This window comes from Portunus trituberculatus, chromosome 35, assembly GCF_017591435.1.
Source record: "Portunus trituberculatus isolate SZX2019 chromosome 35, ASM1759143v1, whole genome shotgun sequence".
In the NCBI taxonomy this organism is placed as follows: domain Eukaryota; kingdom Metazoa; phylum Arthropoda; class Malacostraca; order Decapoda; family Portunidae; genus Portunus; species Portunus trituberculatus.
The window spans coordinates 6,441,536-6,462,640 of NC_059289.1; the positions used below are offsets into that span (position 1 = coordinate 6,441,536).

Genomic DNA, 21,105 nt, shown 5'->3' on the forward strand with positions numbered 1-21,105 from the left:
GCGGTGGTAGTGGTGGTGGTGGTGGTGGTGGTGGAGCGTTTCAGTTCATCCCAGCGCGATAAGTCAACTCGACCTCAGCTCATTTTCATCTCCAGTCAACACAATCCCCGCTCATACACGCCAGTCAGGAAATTGCTAATCTCGCCGAGAGGGATCACGACGCCTCCTGAGACAGTCGCCGGGAGGATTGGAACGTCTCTTACTTAGACTCACCTTTACTGGGTTGCCGTCTCGCCGCCTGTGTTGAGAGTAGCGTGACGTGCTCAGCTGTTTAAAGCTTGCATTGATTTCTTGTTCTTTGTTTTCTTTTGGTTTTATTCTAATTTTCTTTTTCTTTTCTCTCTCTCTCTCTCTCTCTCTCTCTCTCTCTCTCTCTCTCTCTCTCTCTCTCTCTCTCTCTCTCTCTCTCTCTCTCTCTCTCTCTCTCTCTCTCTCTCTCTCTCTCTCTCTGTGTGTGTGTGTGTGTGTTTTATGTAAGAGGGGAAAGTTGGCCAAGGGCAACATAGAACGAAAAAAAAAAAAGGCCCACCTAGTTGCCAGTTCCCTTGTAGGTCAGAAAGAGTTAGCCAAAAGGGATAACGTCTTGAAACCTCCCTCATAGGAAGTTGGAAATACAGAAGCAGGCAGGGAGTTACAGAGTTTACAAGCGAAAGGTATGAATGATTGAGAGTATTGTGTGTTTGTGTGTGTGTGTGTGTGTGTTTATTTCCTAGAGTTTTCTTCTCAAGTTGGGATCTAATGGCTAAGATGCAGCCACTACTACTACTACTACTACTACTACTACTACTACTACTACTACTACTACTACTACTACTACTACTACTACTACTACTAGTACTACTACCATCTGTTACTATCATAACCTGCACATATCACAAGCCTGGCAGCAGCAGCACCAGCAACAGCAGCCGTACACACACTCTGCTTCGTACTCACGCCTCGTTGTGTCACTCCTTCATTGGAGTCCCTTACCGCGTCTGTTCATTTGTCACCTCGAAATTTATTGTCTTCTCGCCTTTGTGTGCTGGTACTAAAAATAATGGAGATGGTTTATAATGGCGTAAAGTTACTGTGGAATGGGTGGCCATGTTTTGAGAATAAGAGACATAAAAGATCACACAAAGAGGGATCCAGGGACGCTGACCTAAAATGGACCCAGGATAGTGATAAGCCTAAAGTAGGTCAGCCAGCCTAACGCTCACGGAGTGGTGATGAGCGGCCGCCTCGTCTGCACCACCACATTAGTTGCCTTAACGTGTTGCTGGAGGTAATCATTGTTCAATCAGCCCTTTGCAGGGTCGGTGGCTGGCTGAGTGACCGGCTGTGCACTGCTTGCCGTGCATGGACACTCAGCAGCCTGACTTGAATCTCACGCGGCCACTCAGCCACGCAGGACGCCAGGCCAGAGCGGCACTGTGTCCAAGTATCGGGTAGCTCCCATCATAGCTCTGCACTGAGCAGTCAGGTCAGTGGCCGGCCCGCCTCGCATCCAGACTCCAGCCGCCACTCCCACGCCAGACACACCTTGGCGCCACACTCATTAGGAAACAAGTGAATAATTAAATGGAATTAGAGGACAAAAATTAGCGTATATTGTGAAGATGTAGGTTTTTTTTATTAATAGAATTCTTACAGAGTAATTTGTCTTCATTTCATCAGCTAGACAGCAGTGAAGGACGCGTCTGCTTCCCTTCAGCTTTCAGTCAGCACAGTTTGTGTAATTTGCCTCGCGGCAAGAAGCGCCGCTGATTGTAGAGGACATCAACCCCCGCCACGTCCCTTACGGGCTGTCCACCACCCCCACCACCCCGTCCCAGCCAGGCCATCACGTCACTCACCATTGGCTGCATCTTAAGACCACCGCAGCGAGGGGACCGCGACGGAGTGTAAGGATCACATTGCACACACATTTTACATGCAGCTCGCCGCTCACACACATCCCTTCAGTGTGGTGGAAAGTGTGGCAGATGCTTCTTGAGAGTGTAGGAAGTCATCATTATCATCACCGCCACATTCAAGGCTCATATCCAACTTGGTCACGTAACGCCATAATTACCATTGTTTGCATGACTTATCCCCTCATCACCCTCACCTCCCCGCCCGGAGACACACCGCTCAGGCCAAGACTCCCGGGGTGAGGCCACGGCACGTGGTAGGCCGGGGACTGGGGACGTGCGGCAGCCTCTGACCCCCCTTGGTTGGCTCTTGCCTGATGGGAGGCCGGGGGTTTAGTAGGGTAGGAGGGAGAGGGAAGCATCGTGCGGGAGGTTATTGCTGTGGTCACCTCCAGGCCACCCAAGTTTTCCTCGCCGAGTCTCACGCACGGAGGCTGTGTTTGCTGCATGAACTGCTGCGCCGCCACCTTGCTGGTCTAGCCTGACGAGAGAGAGAGAGAGAGAGAGAGAGAGAGAGAGAGAGAGGTGGCGGGGTAGCGCGGGGAGGAGAAGGTATCAGCCACAGGAGGGCGACGCATGCGTGGAGGCGACTCATTTCGCAGGCGACTTAGTGGCACCGTCGCTCTGCCTCACCGCTCAGTTCTCGGTGTATATCTCTGGTGTGAGGACGAGGGTGCCCCGCCTGGAGACACTCACGCTCAGGACAACACGCTCGGCGACCAGTAGCGCTGCCCGGTGACCGCATCCGTGTGCTAAGGATGACCATGCTGTGGCCATTGGTGGTGCTGGTGGCTGCTTGTGGCGCGGCGCGGGTGCTGAGCCTCGAGAGTGAGTAACAGCTGAGTCCTGCCGCCCGCCCATGCCTCTTCCAGCTGGGCGGAGCAGGAGGAGGAGGAGGAGGAGGAGGAGGAGAAAGGGATGGAAGTGCTGTGCTTAAAGAATAGAACCCAAATGCGATGCTGTTTTTGTGGTGAAAAATTGCAGCAGCTTTGTGGTGATGAGTGAAGTGGTGGTGATGGAGAGTGTGCGAGGGAGGGAGGGCGTGAGATGAAGCAGACCCGGGATGCTGAAGGGCGGGGGCGGAGTGGTGGGTGGGGTGAGCAGGCGAGAACACTGCTGGTAGATGTGTGTGTGTGTGTGTGTGTGTGTGTGTGTGTGTGTGTGTGTGTGTGTGTGTGTGTGTGTGTGTGTGTGTGTGTGTGTGTGTGTGTGTGTGTGTGTGTGTGTGTGTGTGTGTGTGTGTGTGTGTGTGTGTGTGTGTGTGAGTATGTCTGTGTGTGTGTGTGTGTGTGTGTGTGTGTGTGTGTGTGTGTGTGTGTGAGTGTGTGCGTGTGTCATCTTCATGTGAAATCAGTATGTCACGTACGAACATGGGCACAGTGACACAGTGTGTGTGTGTGTGTTATGTAATTGAGGAGAAGGTTAGTCTGTTGGAAGTGCGAATATCACATGTTTTGGCAGAGAGAGAGAGAGAGAGAGAGAGAGAGAGAGAGAGAGAGAGAGAGAGAGAGAGAGAGAGAGTATAATTGAACTGTAAGAGATGCTGACAAAACACGGTCTCGACAGGATGATAATAACAACAACAACAACAACAACAACAACAATGAACCACTTAAACCATACAAATGAGGGATGAGGGAGAAAGAAGATCAAATTTCACCTTGGATGCAAATTAATACAGACCCATAAGTGAGAAAAGAGGAGGCGGGGGTTGGGGAGTTATAAGGAGGAGAGGGGAAGCGAGGGGAGAGCTGTGAAGTTCTATGGGTCGTGTAGAGGTAACGTGAGGTGAGGGGAGCAGTGAGGGGAAATGAGCGGTGGAGAGGGTGAGGGTGAGGATAAAGGTGTGATGGAGAGGTGGCTGAGTGTGGTGAGGGGAAAGGTGAGGGGAGATGAGGGAAAATATTAATCCGACAGCCGCAAAAAGACGGTTGGTGGTAAAGGAAGCCCTGTGTATGTGTGTGTGTGTGTGTGTGTGTGTGTGTGTGTGTGTGTGTGTGTGCGCAGGGGTATTATGTTTATTATATTTGTTTTTGTTAATATTTCTTTTCTAATCATGTGGTTGTTGCTTTAGATGTGGTGGCGGTGATGGTGGTGGTCTTGTAGTAGAAGTTGTTTTTGTTATTTCTGTTACATAAATAGCTTTCCATTTTCTCCCACTCTCTACAACCTTCAACTAATTAAACCACCTCTACCACCACCACCACCATCATATCACCACCAACAAAAACAACAAACCCGCCAGACCACTTAATTATCCCCAGTAAGTGACTGACCTACCAACACCAACAGTGCTACAAAAACAAAACACCAGCACGTCACATGATGCATTCTGATGTGGAGGGCAAGTCATGTGTATCATATTAAGAGTCACATGCTTGGAAAGGAGTTGAAGTAGTAATAGCAGTAGGAGGAGAAAGATTAAGAGGAGTGGTAGTAGGAGGAGGAGGAGGAGGAATAGGAGGAAAGGAGGACTGAGGATGTTGCTATCTGACCAAGGCGACGAAAGACACATCTCTCCCAACAGGAATGACCTTGAAGGAGCGAGCGGGGGTCCTGTCTATGCTCCTGTGTGTCTAACTACGCAGTAATGTTTGTCACTTCCCGTAGCTGGTAATTGTGATGCCGACTATGAAAAAAAATAACAGGAAATGCCAAATAGCGAGAAATCCATTACAGCTTTATTTGGTTTCATCTCACACCACTAATCTTACGGATAACTTTCCTTTCAATAATACGAGAATAACACCTTTTTCACTCTCGTTTTTGGTCCATACCTGATCTGAACCCATGAAAAAAAAAAAAAAAACAGGAGGACAAAATTTAGGTATGCTTCTATTGTCTGTTGGGAAAGGATGCGAATATTTGTTAGTATGGTGATATGTGTGCTGTACGGTGCAGGTAATAGTGATGTGGCGCCGTACATGTGTGTGGTGAAGGACAGAGTGTTATGGTCATGCTGGAAAGGTATAGGGTAGGTGTGAGAGGCGGTAAACAGTGTGTGGCGGCCGTTTGAAGGCATGAAATAGGTGTTAGAGGTGAGATATGAGGTGAAGGGTTGCGTTAGGGATATAATAATGACTGACAGGTGAGGGGTGATGGTGTAGAGGCGTGGGGGTGTGCTGGGGAGGGGTGACACGGGTGATGATGTGTGTGGTGACGCTAGCAGGTGTGACAAAGGTGAGGGGCGGGTGGGTGTGTGGTGGGCGTGGAGAAAAGTGCGTCTCTTTGTTATTCCCGCCATCAGCAACGCCAGGATACGAGTGACACTAATGTATGCATGGGATACTGTCACTCTTGATGCCTCTGTTGTTATGTGTGTTTACCTTTACAACCACAACCACCACCACCACCACCACCACTACTACTGCTACTACCATTACTTGTATCACTACTATCACCACTACTTCTACAACAACAACAACAACAACAACAACAACAACACTACTACTACTACTACTACTACTACTACTACTACTACTACTACTACTACTACTGGTACACTCACCACTTATTACTATTGCTACTGTTACAATGCCTGGTGAACAATATGCTGTGATGAAGGACAAAAGAAAAAAAGCTGTCGGGTAGTGATTGTTTGGTAATTGTTCGCTTATGTTTTATTTGATCAAATAAAACTGTGTGTGTGTGTGTGTGTGTGTGTGTGTGTGTGTGTGTGTGTGTGTGGTGGTAAATGTTCTAGTTTTCATGTGTTTTGTAAGTCATGACCTCGTTAATAATACTAATGATAATGGTAATAGTAATGATGATAAGTAATGATAATAATAAAAAGGAGGAGAAAGGAGACTAAGAAAGTGAAGAATTTCGATACTTACATACATCACTAATTACTTGTATCTATAGTGATTACTTTTCTTTCATTATGCATCACTTTCTTCATTATTTTTTCTTCTACCTCCATTTCTCTTATCTGTTCTTGGCATGTTCTCTCCTTGCACTACCACCACCACCACCACCACCACCACTCCTTATACCCACATCATTACACATAACAACAAACGATCCTCTATTTACTCCCATTATTTTCTACATCATTATATTTTTCCTCAGTTTCGATTGAATGTGTTGTGCTTAAGACTCAGAGCTCCTCAGTGCTGGGCTTCACCTTGCAACCTTCCGCAGTGTATATGCTGTTGAGGCTCCATCCATATTGCGTTGCTTTCAATCATTCTATTACGGGCGACTGAAAAGAGGTATTTGGGGCGATTTTGCTTTTATTTTTCATCACTTTGACGTCTGTGTGAAAAGGTGAGCCCATGAGGGAGGGATGGAGGACGCTTGGAGGAGGAGAAGAAGGAGGAGGAGGAGGAGGAGGAGAAAGTAGAGGAGGAATCATTATTATTAAATGCCTAAGCGCCAGGAAAACTCTGGAAGACTTCTGGTATTTAAGAATGTTAAACAGATGGTGACCTAGATTATATATACAGTTACACACACACACACACACACACACACACACACACACACACGATGAAAAATTCGATATGTTTGTAACTCTTGTTTGTTTGTGTGTGTGTGTGTGTGTGTGTGTGTGTGTGTGTGTGTGTGTGTGTGTGCGTGCGAGGAAGTTGTTGATTTCCTGTTTTCTGTGTTGTTTTGTAATGGTTAAGAACGTTTTGAAATCCTTGTGTTTGAAAAGGTAACGCTTGGAGCTGTGAATGGGAGGGGGTGTGTTGCCATTACTTATTCATTGCTGTTCCTTTTTTCCAGTGAGAGAGAGAGAGAGAGAGAGAGAGAGAGAGAGAGAGAGAGAGAGAGAGAGAGAGAGAGAATATACTAATTGCCAAAACAAGTAGGATGAGAAATAAAAGATCACATTTATTGCCATACAAAGGAAAATAAAAGAAGTTACGAACCCATCAGGCTTACTCGTGTCAATCCCTATTTTAAGCAAGTCCACCTATTTCCATATATCCACCCATCCTCCCCATCCATAATCCAATCTTTAAAACGTTCCTATTAACTCACTGGTAAACTCTTGAACTCTCTACCGCTTCTGTACTTTCAATTTCCTATAGCTTGAGTTCATTTAACCTTTTTAGTACTGAGACGCATTTTTACCTGGATTTTTGGGTATGATTGGACATTTTATTTGTATTAGGAAGGATCTATGTAACTCACAAGATTAATAGCCAGAGTCTAAACTATTTTAATCCCCACGTAAGTTTCCGAAGCTGCATAAAATCGAATCGCCAAATAGTAACCAGAATAAATATGAAAACGTGGCATGGTACTGACGGGTATAAGAGGGACATTTGAAGACATATTTATCCCTTTTTCTGGCCAACTCTCTCGGACCTGCGTGGGAACTGGCAGCAAATTGGTCCTTTTCTTTAATCTCTATTGCCCTTCGCCAGCTTTCCTCTTACATTAAAAGAAAAAGGAAACACTACACAAAAAAAAAAAATAATAATAAGACTTTATACTGAGTCCATTTCATTCACCACACTCAAGATCCAATTTCCGCCCATCCCTTCGCAGAACCCAGCTTTATCTACCTTGAACCTATTACTGCTTGTCCTGCCCCGATTACTGACTCTGAGGATTTCGTTTAAGTCCCTCTTGTTGTATTATGATGGACGAGGGAAAGAATGCCCTAAGTGTGTACCTCTTGGGAACTAGAGGCGTGTTAGGCCAAGGCTGCTGTGAAGACTGAGGGAGGAAGAGGAGAGGAGAAGATAAAAATGAATGTGGAGGTTGTAAAAGGCCAAGGTCATGAGAAGTGAAAGAGAGAGAGAGAGAGAGAGAGAGAGAGAGAGAGAGAGAGAGAGAGAGAGAGAGAGAGAGAGAGAGAGAGAGAGAGAGAGAGAGAGAGAGAGAGAGAGAGAGAGAAGATAAGAAATAAGGCCAAAGGATAAGAGGCGTGACACTGCATTGGTGTGTGTGTGTGTGTGTGTGTGTGTGTGTGTGTGTGTGTGTGTGTGTGTGTGTGTGTGTGTGTGTGTGTGTGAGTGTGTGTGATTAATTCCACCTCTCTCGTTAATGTTGCAGGAGAGGGAGAAAGAGGGAAAATAAGAGAATGCAAAGAGGAAGAGAGAGAGAGAATAAAAAAAGTAATCGAGAGAGAAAGCTGGAGGAAAGGAGGAGGAGGAGGAGACTGTGTAGAAGGAAGAGAGAAAGAAATGAAAGGGAGAGAGGACGCGGAGACGGAGGCGGAAGCTGCACGTGAATAGAGGACAGAGGAAAGAGAGGAAAGAAAGTAACAAAGGCTGACGAAGGAGGAGAGAGAGAGAGAGAGAGAGAGAGAGAGAGAGAGAGAGAGAGAGAGAGAGAGGAAACTAAAAACAAATAAACGAGAAAAAGTTGGAAGCAAGAAAGGATCGAATAAACAGAAATTAGGAAAGATAAGCAAAGAAGGAAGAAAAGAGGGAAGAAATGGGGATAAACACAGAGAGAGAGAGAGAGAGAGAGAGAGAGAGAGAGAGAGAGAGAGAGAGAGAGAGAGAGGAACATCCGGTTTAAGAATAATAAGACAAATGAATATGTAGCAATGAAACTGAAAGATAAAGTCAAACAGCCAACAGGAAGACAAAAGAATAAACATCCGGTCACTCTTATCTCTCACATCATCCCCCCCCCTCATTTCTCTCTCTCTCTCTCTCTCTCTCTCTCTCTCTCTCTCTCTCTCTCTCTCTCTCTGCCTTTTTCAGTCTCTTATTTTTCCTACCTACATCTTCCTTCGTTTCTCAGATCTCTCTCTCTCTCTCTCTCTCTCTCTCTCTCTCTCTCTCTCTCTCTCTCTCTCTCTCTCTCTCTCTCTCTCTCTCTCTCTCTCTCCTCCGTCCCTCCCTCCTTCACTTCTTCCTTTTTCTTCTGATTGCCACTGACTTTGATAATATAGTGGCTAAAAAGGGCGAATAAGCAGAGAGAGAGAGAGAGAGAGAGAGAGAGAGAGAGAGAGAGAGGGCTTTCCTTTTTCTCTATTGAAGTGTTGTTGGTGCCTTGTCTTCTTCCTTTCCGTTTATTTCATTGTTCATTTTTCATTTCGTTCTTTCATTCTTCTGAAAAATGGAGGAGGAGGGGGAGGAGGAGGAGGAGGAGGAGGAGGAGGAGAGGTTGGAAAAAGAAATGATGGAAGAGGAAGAGAGGAAGTAGTAAGAAGAGGAAGAGGAAAAACAAAAGTAGGAAGAAAAGGATGGAAATAAAAACGGGAATCATACGAAAACAAAGAAGGAAGAAGATGGAAGAGAATAGGAGGAGGAGGAGGAGGAGGAGGAGGAGGAGGAGGAGGAGAAGGAGAAGATTGAGGTCAGAAGACGATTGAATTGAGTCTTTCTTTTAAAGGCGAGTCGATATACAGATAGATAGATAGACAGATAGATAGATAGACAGATAGACATATAGATAAACAGACAGACGAACAGATGGATAGGAAAATAGACAGACAAACAGAAGATGGCCTGATAAAGATGGATGAACAGACAGACATGTACTAATTGTGTTGATAGACAGATGAATAGATAAGAGACAGACATAAACACAATGACATGCTTATGAAAAAAATGAATGAATAAAATGTGGATGATAAACACACGAAAAACATGAAATGGCCGAAAATTTGTCTTGGAATGTAGATAGAGTTGTCTTGGAATGTAGATAGAGAGAGAGAGAGAGAGAGAGAGAGAGAGAGAGAGAGAGAGGTGGTGGTAACTTATTCTTTTCTCCTGCATTCTTTCTTCTCCTTTTCTCTCTCACTCCTCCTCCTCCTCCTCCTCCTCCTCCTTTCTCTTGTTTGCCTCCATGTGTCCAGCGGCGAAGTTTGCTCTCCCCTCTCTCTCCCCCTCACTCCTCACTCTTTCCTCTCCTTCTCTCACCCTTTACCCCATTTTCTTCATCTCTCCCTTACATTCGTACCTCCTCTTGGCTTTCCCTTCCTTCCCTCTCCTTTCGTTGCCTTTTTCTTGTCTTTTTCTTTCCTTCTAATATCAAAAAGTGTAGTTTGTCATTATAAAAGTCAATATGTATCTCTTGTTTGGTCTTTCTTTGTGTTCCTTGGTCATTTTTCTACTTAATTTTTTTTCTCTATTACTTTTTTTTATGTGTTCAAGTGATTTTTTTTTCTCTGTCTTTCTGTTTCTGTCTCTGTGTGTTTGTGTTTCTGTTTGTCTGTTTGTCTGTCTTTGTCTTTCTGTCTGTCCGTCTCTGTGCATTCTCTCTCTCTCTCTCTCTCTCTCTCTCTCTCTCTGCGTGTCTCCCGTCGTGTCCTTCACCCGGCGAAGGGAAGAACCACGCAGCCTGGAGCCAAGAATCCTCCTTTCCCGAAACTGTGATTGAACAAAACACAAATATTGGATTGGGGCGGACCGTGGTGGTGGTGGTGGTGGTGGTGGTGGTGTTGATGGCGGTGGTGGTGGTGGTGGTTTTTGTTCTTGTTCTTGTTCTTGTTTTTGCTCTTGTTCTATTTTTTTGTTTGCTTTTCTTTCTCTTTTTTCTTTTTTCTTTTCTTTTCTTTCGTTTTCTCTCCTTCCATTCCTCTTTTTTTCTTCTTTTTTCCATTTTCATTTTCTTTTTTTTTTTTTCTTTTTTTCTTCTTCTTCTTCTTCTTCTTCTTCTTCTTCTTCTTCTTCTTCCCCCTCTTCCTCTTCTATTTTTGTTCTTGCTGCTCTTCCAGTGTTGTTAGTAGTGACAATGGTGGTAGAAGTGATGATGCTTGTTGTTGTTGTTGTTGTTGATGATAATGATATTAATTTCCCTACCATTTAGTGCGATGGTGGTAAAAACTAATATTGCTACTTTTATTGCTATCATCCGGGTCACATCAAATAATAACCACTATCTTCCTCTTTTCTCCTTTTGCGTGGTTCCTTTCCCCAGCAATCTGGTTACCTGTGTGGTATCGATTTCCCACCTGCCTGCTAATTCACCGCATCGGACGGGCAGGTATAGGCAGGTGAGAGGGGTAAGGAAAGTAATGCTGGTGTGTGATCTTTCTGTGTGTTGCGTTGTGTTATTTGTTGCTGCACGAAGGGGATTGGAAACTTTACTGCACTTACTCGGTATATTGCTGATGGGGGAGTGGTGATTGTGATGGTGATGATAGTATTAGTATTAGTATTATTATTAGTAGTAGTAGTGATGATGGTGGTGGTAGCGTTGTTATTATTGTTATTGCTATTTTTTTTATTGCTGTTGTTTTGTTAATTTCGAAACAAAAACAACAAGCAAAAAATAAAGAATAATATGATCCCAGCTACAAATAAACCTGTGATCTGAAGCTTCGTTGGTTGATGAAGCACGACCCTCGAAGTTTAAACACGTTGATTAAAGAGGGGAGAACGACCTTGGGCCTTGATTGGCTGTTCTGATGGTGATTCGGAAGCCTCTCATTAAGCGATTGGCTGAGATGAGAAGGATAAACACATACTCAGCCGCTGATTGGTCGGCTGAGATTCGTTGATCGGTCCTGATTGGTTACCGTGAGTTCCTTGAATGTGAGTCTAAGAAAGTGATTGGTTGATTGGTGTACCAGGAAGATGCGTGGAAAAAAAGAGTTAGTGAAGGGAATTTTTGTTATCTTTATTTGAATTGGTGAAGTGTGGTAACAAGAGATGAAGTGTGTGTTGTGTGGTGAAGTGAACTGAAGTGGTGTTGAGTGTGGTGGAGTAGAGTGTAGTGTATCGTAATGGAGTTGAAATGTGTGAAGCGTGTTGAAGTGGTGTGATGTGTGAGGTGTAGTAAGGTGAATTGATGCTGTTCTGCGTGAAGTATAGTGAAGTGAACTAAAATACTGCATGTAAAGTACCATAAAATATTTGTTTACCACACGCAAGCAAACAAATGAAGAGAAATGAATAAATTAATCAGAAAAGAAGATAGAAAAGCTAAGATAAGTCAATAAAAAACACGAAAACTTACAAAAGATGGATCAGTAACACAAACCAACACTATTTCATTACCGTTAAGAGAAAAGAAATAAAAAAAAACACGGTACGGACACCACAGAGGATAAAATTATACTGAACCTTAACCAAACACTCACCTGACATCCTGGAACACGTAGCAGCACTTCAGTGACAGGGATTTTAAAGACATTACACCTCCACACAATGAAAAGCTTGCTGAATCAATAAATCACGCCCGTCTTTACGTAAACTCCCAGGTTGTTGAAGTACTTAAAGAAAAATAACTCGAGCACCGCTTTATTCTAACCATGGAGCTGTTGACCTCAATTTTAAGAAGCTTTATTCATAAACCCCCACAGGCTGGTGAATATTGAGAGGCGAATATTGGGTCAAGACGATGCAGCCTCTTATATATCACGCGTGCGGTGGCTTGGCATTATATTGACGCCTTGTTTCTCAGCTCTATATTAAATGGGAAAACGTGTATTATCTTTTTCTTATTCATTTTTTTTCATATTCATTCTGCTTACTATTGGGTGATTTTATACAGGGTTGAAATATTGAAGAGTGTGACCATTCTTTTGACCTCCATAGACCCTTCCTAATGTCAATAAAATGGTCTAATCGTACACAAATCTCAATGTAAAAATGTGTCCCAGTATTGAAGGGGTTTATTCAAGTATTCTTTTTTTTTGTCTATTTTTTTTTTATTTCGCTTACATTACACATTTTTTTCTTTTCGATTTCAGATTGTTTTAATGTATAGCAAAAAAGAAATTCAGAGAAGCACGTAGTCCATTTTTATCACTTTCTATGCTCTTTTTTTGTTATTCTCTAACTTTTTATATTTCTATCAACTCTCGTGCTCTTTTTTTTTTTTTGTTTAACGTACACTAACATTTTCATTTAATAGCCAACTTCGGTTCATTTTGAGTTTTATTTTTTCTTCATAATGGAAACCACACACTTATTTTTCTTTTTTTTTATAGTCTTTACTTAAAAGTGTTTGTTTGTTTCTCTTTTCATAACTAAGATAATTTCATAAACTATGTTGCTCTTTGATGTTTTCTTCAACGTTTTAAGTTTTCTTCATAACTCCACTTTAGTTTTCTTAAATTTTCATTGATGCTATTTCCTTTTCTTAAGATTTAAAACTCCATATTGTATTTTTCCCTAACTTATTTTACTTCTTCCGTAATTGTACCATGATTTTCTTCCATTTTCATTGATACCGTTTTTCTTTCCATTTTTCTTTTCCAGTCTTTATAAAAAATGAAAGCATATAATGTAGTCAACTCATATTCTCCCATTTCTAACACATTTTTCAGCCGAGATATTTTTCTCTTCATATTTATAAATTGTAATATCGTAGCACTTCTTATTTCTTCCTCAAATCCCATTACATACTTTCTTTTCATTAACGTTCACTAATTCCTTCTCATTCCTTGTATATTGTCCGATAAGTATTTCATTTTTCACCAAACTGTTGCTTAAATCATACATTAAATTTTTCATTTGAGTTCTGACAAATATAATGGCTTTCTGCTTCAACCTTGGAGAGAGAGAGAGAGAGAGAGAGAGAGAGAGAGAGAGAGAGAGAGAGAGAGAGAGAGAGAGAGAGAGAGAGAGAGAGAGATGGATGTCGAGACGTGACTTTCCTCCTTCCTAACCCTTACCTGTTAATGAGTAAGGTACGACCCAAACCCCTTAATCCTTTAGAGTGTGTCTGTCTATCTGTCTGTCTGTCTGTCTGTCTTTCTGTTTGTCATTCTGTCTTTCTGTAAGTCTGTCTGTCTGTCTCTCATTGTCTCTATTTTATGTCTGTTTGGCCGTTTTTGATATTTATTTTATTATCATTTTGTTGAGACTGGAGTTGCATTTCCAATCTCAATTTACTCTCCCCTCTCTCTCTCTCTCTCTCTCTCTCTCTCTCTCTCTCTCTCTCTCTCTCTCTCTCTCTCTCTCTCTCTCTCTCTCTCTCTCTCTCTCTCTCTCTCTCTCTCTCTCTCTCTCTCTCTCTCTCTCTCTCTCTCTCTCTCTCTCTCTCTCTCTCTCTCTCTCTCTCTCTCTCTCTGGATAGGAATAATCACAAAGAACAACAAGCACCGAAAGACCCTTGCTTGCTTTCCCACGCTACTTAATTACATAATTCCCAATGCAGAGAAGAGGCGGGACATTACACAGACACAGCTCAGGGACAAAGGAGATAAATAAGCACTTGTTGCCTCTTACCTAATGGTAGTGTGATGCTAGAAGTGTTTTGTACTCCTTCACTGCGTCACATGTTCAGTGAGTGAGTGTGTGTGTGTGTGTGTGTGTGTGTGTGTGTGTGTGTGTGTGTGTGTACATCTAAGCTTATCCTGACCTATTTCTTTGTGTCACGTATTAGTGTTGATTCGTTCATGTGTACGTAACGTGTTTGATAGGCTTACGCTTAGGGACGCACACACACACACACACACACACACACACACACACACACACACACACACACACACACACACACACACACACACACACACACACAATAAAAGATAAGTAAAATTAAAAGTGCAGTGTCATAGGACAAAATAAATATGTAAATAAAAACTCCGATGCAAAATATCTGAGTGCAGTAAAATTATTCGCTTCTCCGGCTCGTTGAAAAAAAAAATGAATAATAATATCAGGAAGAAGAAAACGGTTAATATTTCTTGCACAAAACATCTTCATTAAATTTTACCACCACGACGCTCGACGCTCTTCCTTTCACCCAACGAAGAAAATAGGAGAAGACCAAAACTCACCATGACAACGAGACCCACAAAGGAAAACCAATACTTACGCAGAATCTCCCAATTGAACTTTGAAAACAAGGAAAACAAATTAAAAAGAATATGACCAAAACAACGTATTGTACCTACACGAAAATCTTCAATTCAGTCACTGGATACGAAGAAAACAATCAACACACTAAACATCTTAATTGGAGGAAGCGCACGCAAAGACTACGATTGAGAGAGAAAGACTACGATTGAGAGAGAGAGAGAGAGAGAGAGAGAGAGAGAGAGAGAGAGAGAGAGAGAGAGAAGTTACCTAGGAAGAAATAAACAAATTTTCCTTGGCTATCGCATCCCATTTTGTAAAGCCGACCAAGTGAAGGAGGGGAGAAGAGGGACATAGAGAGAGAGAGAGAGAGAGAGAGAGAGAGAGAGAGAGAGAGAGAGAGAGAGAGAGAGAGAGAGAGAGAGAGAGAATATTACATTTTTTAACTCTTTGATTGGAGTTTCAACAATTGTCAGCAATGCATAAAGTCTTTATAACACATCGACTAGATAGAATAGGGTGAAAATAGAAGAGTGGAATTTCTACCTGGTTTAGTGTGAGGACGTTTTGAGGGTAAGTTGGGAGGTGGGTGAGGTTAGGGAGAAGAAAGGGAAGGATGAGTAGGGAGGCTGGCAAAGGGAAGGAATAAAAACTCCAGAATAAGAAGAGATAGAAAGAGATAGGAAGAGGAGGAAGATTGGAAAAGGTTAGAGGTAAATAGAATAGATTAACAACAAAATGGGAGTGGTTGATGTGGCTGTAGAATAAAAAAGATGTGAGAATTAGTAGCGAAGGAGTAGATGTAGGCCAGTGCTCCTGTGACATAGAAAAAAGGACATGAACTTTTCTAAAACAAGTCAGTGAATAAAAAAAAAAAAAAAAATGTATAGTGTCCTGTAATGACAAAAATGTGATTGCAAGTAGGAGTTAGTTTGGTTAATATTGTAACTATTCAATTTACTCATTCGGGTCGATATTTGAAATGGCGGAACTAGAACAATGAAAAAAAGGTTACATGACGAAAAATAATAACTTGTAATGGTAAAAATGTGATGGCAAGTAGGAAAGAGTTTGCTTAATATTGTAACTATTTGACTGCTTGTTGCTCATTGGGGTTGATATTTGGAAAGTGTCGGCACTAAAAAAAGAAAAAAAAAAAAAGCTACATGACGCATACCAGCGGACCTGACCCAACAGCCTTGCAGCCCATGACTCACGTAGTTCACCGTGGCAACAGTAATCCTCCTCGCTGGATTTGTCACGTCACGCCTCCTCCTCCTCCTCCTCCTCCTTCTTCAGTGTGAAAACTTACGTGCTAACTTATAGGAAAAGGTTTACGTGCAAGTATATCCCAAGACAGGCAATATTAACCTTCTGATCTGTTGTTGGGTGGGTCTTCTCCAGTATTCCTTGGTTAATAAGTTACGTCTTCCTCCTCCTCCTCCTCCTCCTCCTCCTCCTTCTCATTTAGATCTTCTCATTCCGAGATATGAAAGTGAACATTCAAAACAACCATGTTAACATAAAGAAAAAAAAAAGAAAATAAAAAGGAAAAAATATGAAAGCTCTTAATTAATAACAGTTGAGAGAGAGAGAGAGAGAGAGAGAGAGAGAGAGAGAGAGAGAGAGAGAGACAGACGGCTATACAATGAATTTCCATCACAGGAAGACGGGGAATTGTGAGATAAAAGGCTATGGATAGGATACCAGGACCACCATTGGCGCTGATGGGAATATACGACGCCAAATGAAAATGAAAATAACAGAAATGCGTGTGATGAAAAACGAAAAAAAGAAAAAATCCGCTCGAAAAATACATACACACATTTTCAATATTGTTAAACTGCCCCCTGAGCGATACTTCCAAACGATAAAACTGTTCTGTATTTAGTCTAGTGCTCTCTCTCTCTCTCTCTCTCTCTCTCTCTCTCTCTCTCTCTCTCTCTCTCTCTCTCTCTCTCTCTCTGTGGAAATGATCTGGCTACTATCTTGTAATGGAAGAGGAAAGATGAGAAGGAGGAGGAGGAGGAGGAGGAGGAGGAGGAGGAGGAGGAGGAGGAGGAGGAGGAAGAGGAGGAGGAGGAGGAGGAGGAGGGGAGGAGGAGGAGGAGGAAGAAGAAGAGGAGGACGTGGAGGAGGAGGAAGAGGAGGAGAAGGAGGAGGAGGAGGAGGAGGAGGAGGAGGAGGAGGAAAATTAGTAGAGACGAAAGTGAACATGTGAGAATCTTGTTACAGAGAGAGAGAGAGAGAGAGAGAGAGAGAGAGAGAGAGAGAGAGAGAGAGTAACATTTTAATTGCTTTTAGTAACAGAATTCAGAAACTTGTGATAGCATCTCTCTCTCTCTCTCTCTCTCTCTCTCTCTCTCTCTCTCTCTACTTTAGTGCAATTTTTTTTTACTACCCCTCCTCTCCTCCTCTTCTATTCTCCTCCTCCTCTTCTTCTTTCCTCTTCTCTCCTCTCCTTTCCTCTCCTCTCTTCCTGAATGCACTCTTATCTTTACTGCTCTCTTCTCCTCTCCCCCGTCCCATCTCCGCAAATTCTTCTTACCACCTCCTCTCTCTTCTCCCTCATTTTCCTTCCTTCACAGTATTCTTTATCACCTCCTTTCTCTTCTCTTCTATTCCTCCGTGCATTCTTCATCACCAGGTCAATGTAGCATCTCTCTTCCTTTCCCTCCTTGTACACTACCACTTCCTCTCCCTGCTCTCTCACTCTCACTCTCACTTCTGCCAGGTCTCCTTGTCGCCAATTAGCCTTCAGTCCATCTTCGGTAGCATCTGATAATCTGCTCCTGAAATTGGTATTCGTGTTACCGTCATGTGCAGGTGTGTTGAGAAGGGCTGGAGTTAGGCAGGTGTGTTGGAGGCCTAGAAGGGAGGGAGTAAGAGGTGTTTGGTGCCAGAGGGAGTGTTGGAGTTGGGGATATGTGCTGAGAGGGTAGATAGGAAGGAGATAGGTAGGTATGGGGTGTTGTGGCTAGAGGGAATGAGGTAGTGGGTGGTAGGTGTGTGTGTGTGTGTGTGTCACGGGTAGTTTTAGGGGTGGGTTGGTAGGGTTAGGTGGAGTATAGGTGGGAGGTGGGAGAGGTTAGGGAGAAAGAGAAGGGCGAGGAGGGAGACTGGCAAAGGGAACGAGTAAAGATAATAGAATAGGAAGAGATAGAGATAGAAGAGAGAGAAAGAGAGAGAGAGAGAGAAAGAGGAGACAGAATAGATAAAGAAAATGGGAGTGATTGATGTTTTCTTTCTCTCTCTTTCATTTTCTCTTTTCTTTTTTTCAATTTTTTTGTGGTGTTTTGTGTTTAGCTGTTTGTTTTGATGGTGTTTTCCTTTTCCTTTCTTTCTTTACTCTTTGTTCTTTGTCGCTTGTTTCTTTCTTCTTGTCTTCGTTTCTTTCTTCTTGTCTTCTTCTTTTCTTTCTTCTTTTTATTTTTATCTCATTATTTGCATTTTTTTCCTTTTTGTTATTTGATTTTATTTTCTCTTATGTTTTTGGTTTACTAGTTCAATATCTCTCTCTCTCTCTCTCTCTCTCTCTCTCTCTCTCTCTCTCTCTCTCTCTCTCTCTCTCTCTCTCTCTCTCCCTCTCCCTCTCTTTCTTCCTCTCCCTCTCCTCTCCCTCTCCCAGTCCCTCTTCTCCCCCTCCTTCACTTGGCCGGCTTTGTAAAATGGGATGTGATAGCCAAGGAAAATATGTTTATTTTTTTAGGTGGAGAGAGAGAGAGAGAGAGAGAGAGAGAGAGAGAGAGAGAGAGAGAGAGAGAGAGAGAGAGAGAGAGAGACAATGATTAGTGACTTGAATGTGTATTGACTTGTTTGATACCACCTCTCTCTCTCTCTCTCTCTCTCTCTCTCTGTTGGCCATCTATCTAACTAATTAACCTTTTAAGTTGTGATTTAGTTAATTTGATAGGAAGGTTAACAAAATATGAAAAATGATAATGAGGGTGACAATGATGATGAATATAATGAATACTAAGATTGCTGATGATGATGGTGATGATAACAGTGATGGTGATGAGTAGGAGTGATTCCAGGACACACACCTGAGCTCTTTGACAGGTGTGTGTGTGTGTGTGTGTGTGTGTGTGTGTGTGTGTGTGTGTGTGTGTGTGTGTGTGTGTTCCTTTCAGGCTCGCCCACTCAAAGGAAGGCGTAACTTATTAATTACTTCTCCGATGTGGAAATAGAACAAGTTTTTTCCAATAGATGGCGTTTCCTCAAACAAATCTACCCAGCCTTTCTTTCTCTTCCTCCTCTTCGTCTTCTTCTTCTTCTTCTTCTCCTTCTACTCCTCCTCCTCTTTCTTTTTTCTTCTTCTTCAACTTCTTCTTCTTCTTCTTCTTCTTTTGTTCTTGTTCTTGTTCTTGTTCTTGTTCTTCTCGTTCTTTTCTTCTTCTTCTTCTTCTTCTTCTTCTTCTTCTTCTTCTTCTTCCTTTTAGTTTTTCTTAGTCTCATCTTGCATCTCCGCCTTTCTCTTTTCTTACCTTCTCCTGCAATTGTTCTTCGGAATGTTCTTGTTATATTGCTTTTGTTCTTTCTTCTTCTTTGTTCTTGTTCGTTTTCTTAGTAGTCTTCATTTCCTCTTTCTTGTTTTCCTTATTCTTTTCTTTCATTCTTCCTTAACTTGTCTCTTCTTTTTCCTCCTTTTCCTTTTGCTCCTCCTCCACCACACGCATTTCGCCCCTCCTTGCTAAACAGCTTGTGATTTCTTTTAGTCTCCCTTCATATGTGTTTTCTTTAATTACCTTCGCGCTTTATCGTTTTACTTACGCTGGCACGGAAAAATGAGCAGAGAGAGAGAGAGAGAGAGAGAGAGAGAGAGAGAGAGAGAGAGAGAGAGAGAGGTTCAGCGTGCAATATATCAGCTTCGTTAGCGGGTTAGCCGACTTTGAAGAGACAGCGCGGGATCTTCAGCTGAGAGGCTCTGGAATCTTGACTAAGCATCGTCTGTGTCGCGTAGGACTTGACGAGAAGGAGGAGGAGGAGGAGGAGACGGTGAGTACAGTCCAGTGGGTGCGAGATCGAGTGAACGTGGCTTGAAGGTGGCTTTGTCGTTGATACAAGAACACAAAGGGAGTATTGGGGCGTGTCATGCGAGTGTCCAGAGCAGAGAGAATGTTGTTTGGTTGTATGTGAAGAGGATGCATTGTGGTGTCTTGCAAAGGATAAGCGAAGGACAAGTATAGGTTAGTATGCGCCACGAGAAACACGAAGAGCATTGCTGGTTTGGTATTTAGTCGAGTTAGGTTGGGTTGGAAAATTGTGTGTGTGTGTGTGTGTGTGTGTGTGTGTGTGTGTGTATTTTATGCGTGGTGTTCTTCATGGTGGTGTTTTGTGTGCTTGTTCCCAGGATGTTTTTGCGTGTCTGTTGTCATTATATTCATCCAAGCTGTTTGTTAGCCTTTATCTCGTTTGCTTATTCTCTCACTAATCATCCCTCGGCCAAACTGTCAGATGGTGAGACATTTAGACCTCTATCCACTCACCTCCTCTCCTCGTTCACCCAGCCACTCTTTCATAACAACAAGCAGTCACTCACTCACTCATTTACTCAGCCCCTCATGTACTAAGCCGTCTATCAGCCCAACACTTTACTTACCCATCCGTTCACTTAGCCAACTCATCCATCTGCCTAATCCTCATTCACTAAACCACTCATCTACTCATTTATCTACTCACTCCTTTCCTCATCGATCCAGTCAGTCAGTCACTCACTCAAATAAATACTAACCAGATCATACACAAAAATACGTCACAAGTAAAGCTTATATAAAGATATTTAATGGTGTTTTTTTTTTCTTGATCTATCCACTAGACGCTTCCTCTCAAAACACTAATGAAAAATAGTAAATAAAATAAAACATAAGGCGTAATATTAAGCAGGAAAATCAGTGAAGTGAATTATGTCCTTTCTATTACTCTCCTTGTGTGACCCGGGGCTGAGGGCTGGACTGGGCTGGGCTGGGCTGGGCTGGGCTGGGGTGGAATAGCAGACGCTGGGAGGGGGTGAGTGAGATCAAGTTAGAATAGGTTTTGTTGGGTTACCGTTGGCTTGTGTTGGGCTTCCTCTGATTGGTGTTCGATTTCGTTGATGTAGATGGTGGTGATGATGGTTGTGGTGGTGGTGGTGGTGGTGTTGCTGTGTTATTGTTATTGTTCGTTATAAAAAAAACTTGATCTAATTTCCGGTGGCATTGTGGACTATTAAATGAGAGTTGGAATATAAGTAGCTTTCAGAGTGTACGTCAATGGTGGTTTGGTTCCCCACTACCTGTGCACTGGTCCTGGTCTGCCTGGTGGGGTGCGCTGGCCGACCACTGCTGTGTTTGGGGTCGTTGGGAATAACATGCTATATCGTTTGATGACATTCACTCTTAAACGAGACTGGTGATAAATGTTGTTGTTGGGAAATTGAGCTTATTTTGTAAAGGTTGTCTTTTGTTCTCTCCACTTTCATTTTCGTTACAATATATGCTAAATCTCCTCCTCCTTCTTCTCCTACTTTTCCTTCTCCTCTTCCTTCCTCTCCCCTTCCTCTC

General features: G+C 42.9%; 1 protein-coding gene across 1 annotated transcript in view; it reads left to right on the forward strand.

Annotated features, from left to right (window-relative positions):
- The first annotated feature begins 2,509 nt into the window (after positions 1–2,509).
- Positions 2,510–21,105, forward strand: part of LOC123513176 (very low-density lipoprotein receptor-like) — a 454,065-nt gene continuing 435,469 nt past the window's right edge. The window contains exon 1 of the mRNA XM_045270126.1: positions 2,510–2,723. Coding sequence (XP_045126061.1) covers positions 2,654–2,723 — 70 coding nt within the window. The 5' untranslated portion in view covers positions 2,510–2,653. The remainder of the gene's footprint in view (positions 2,724–21,105) is intronic.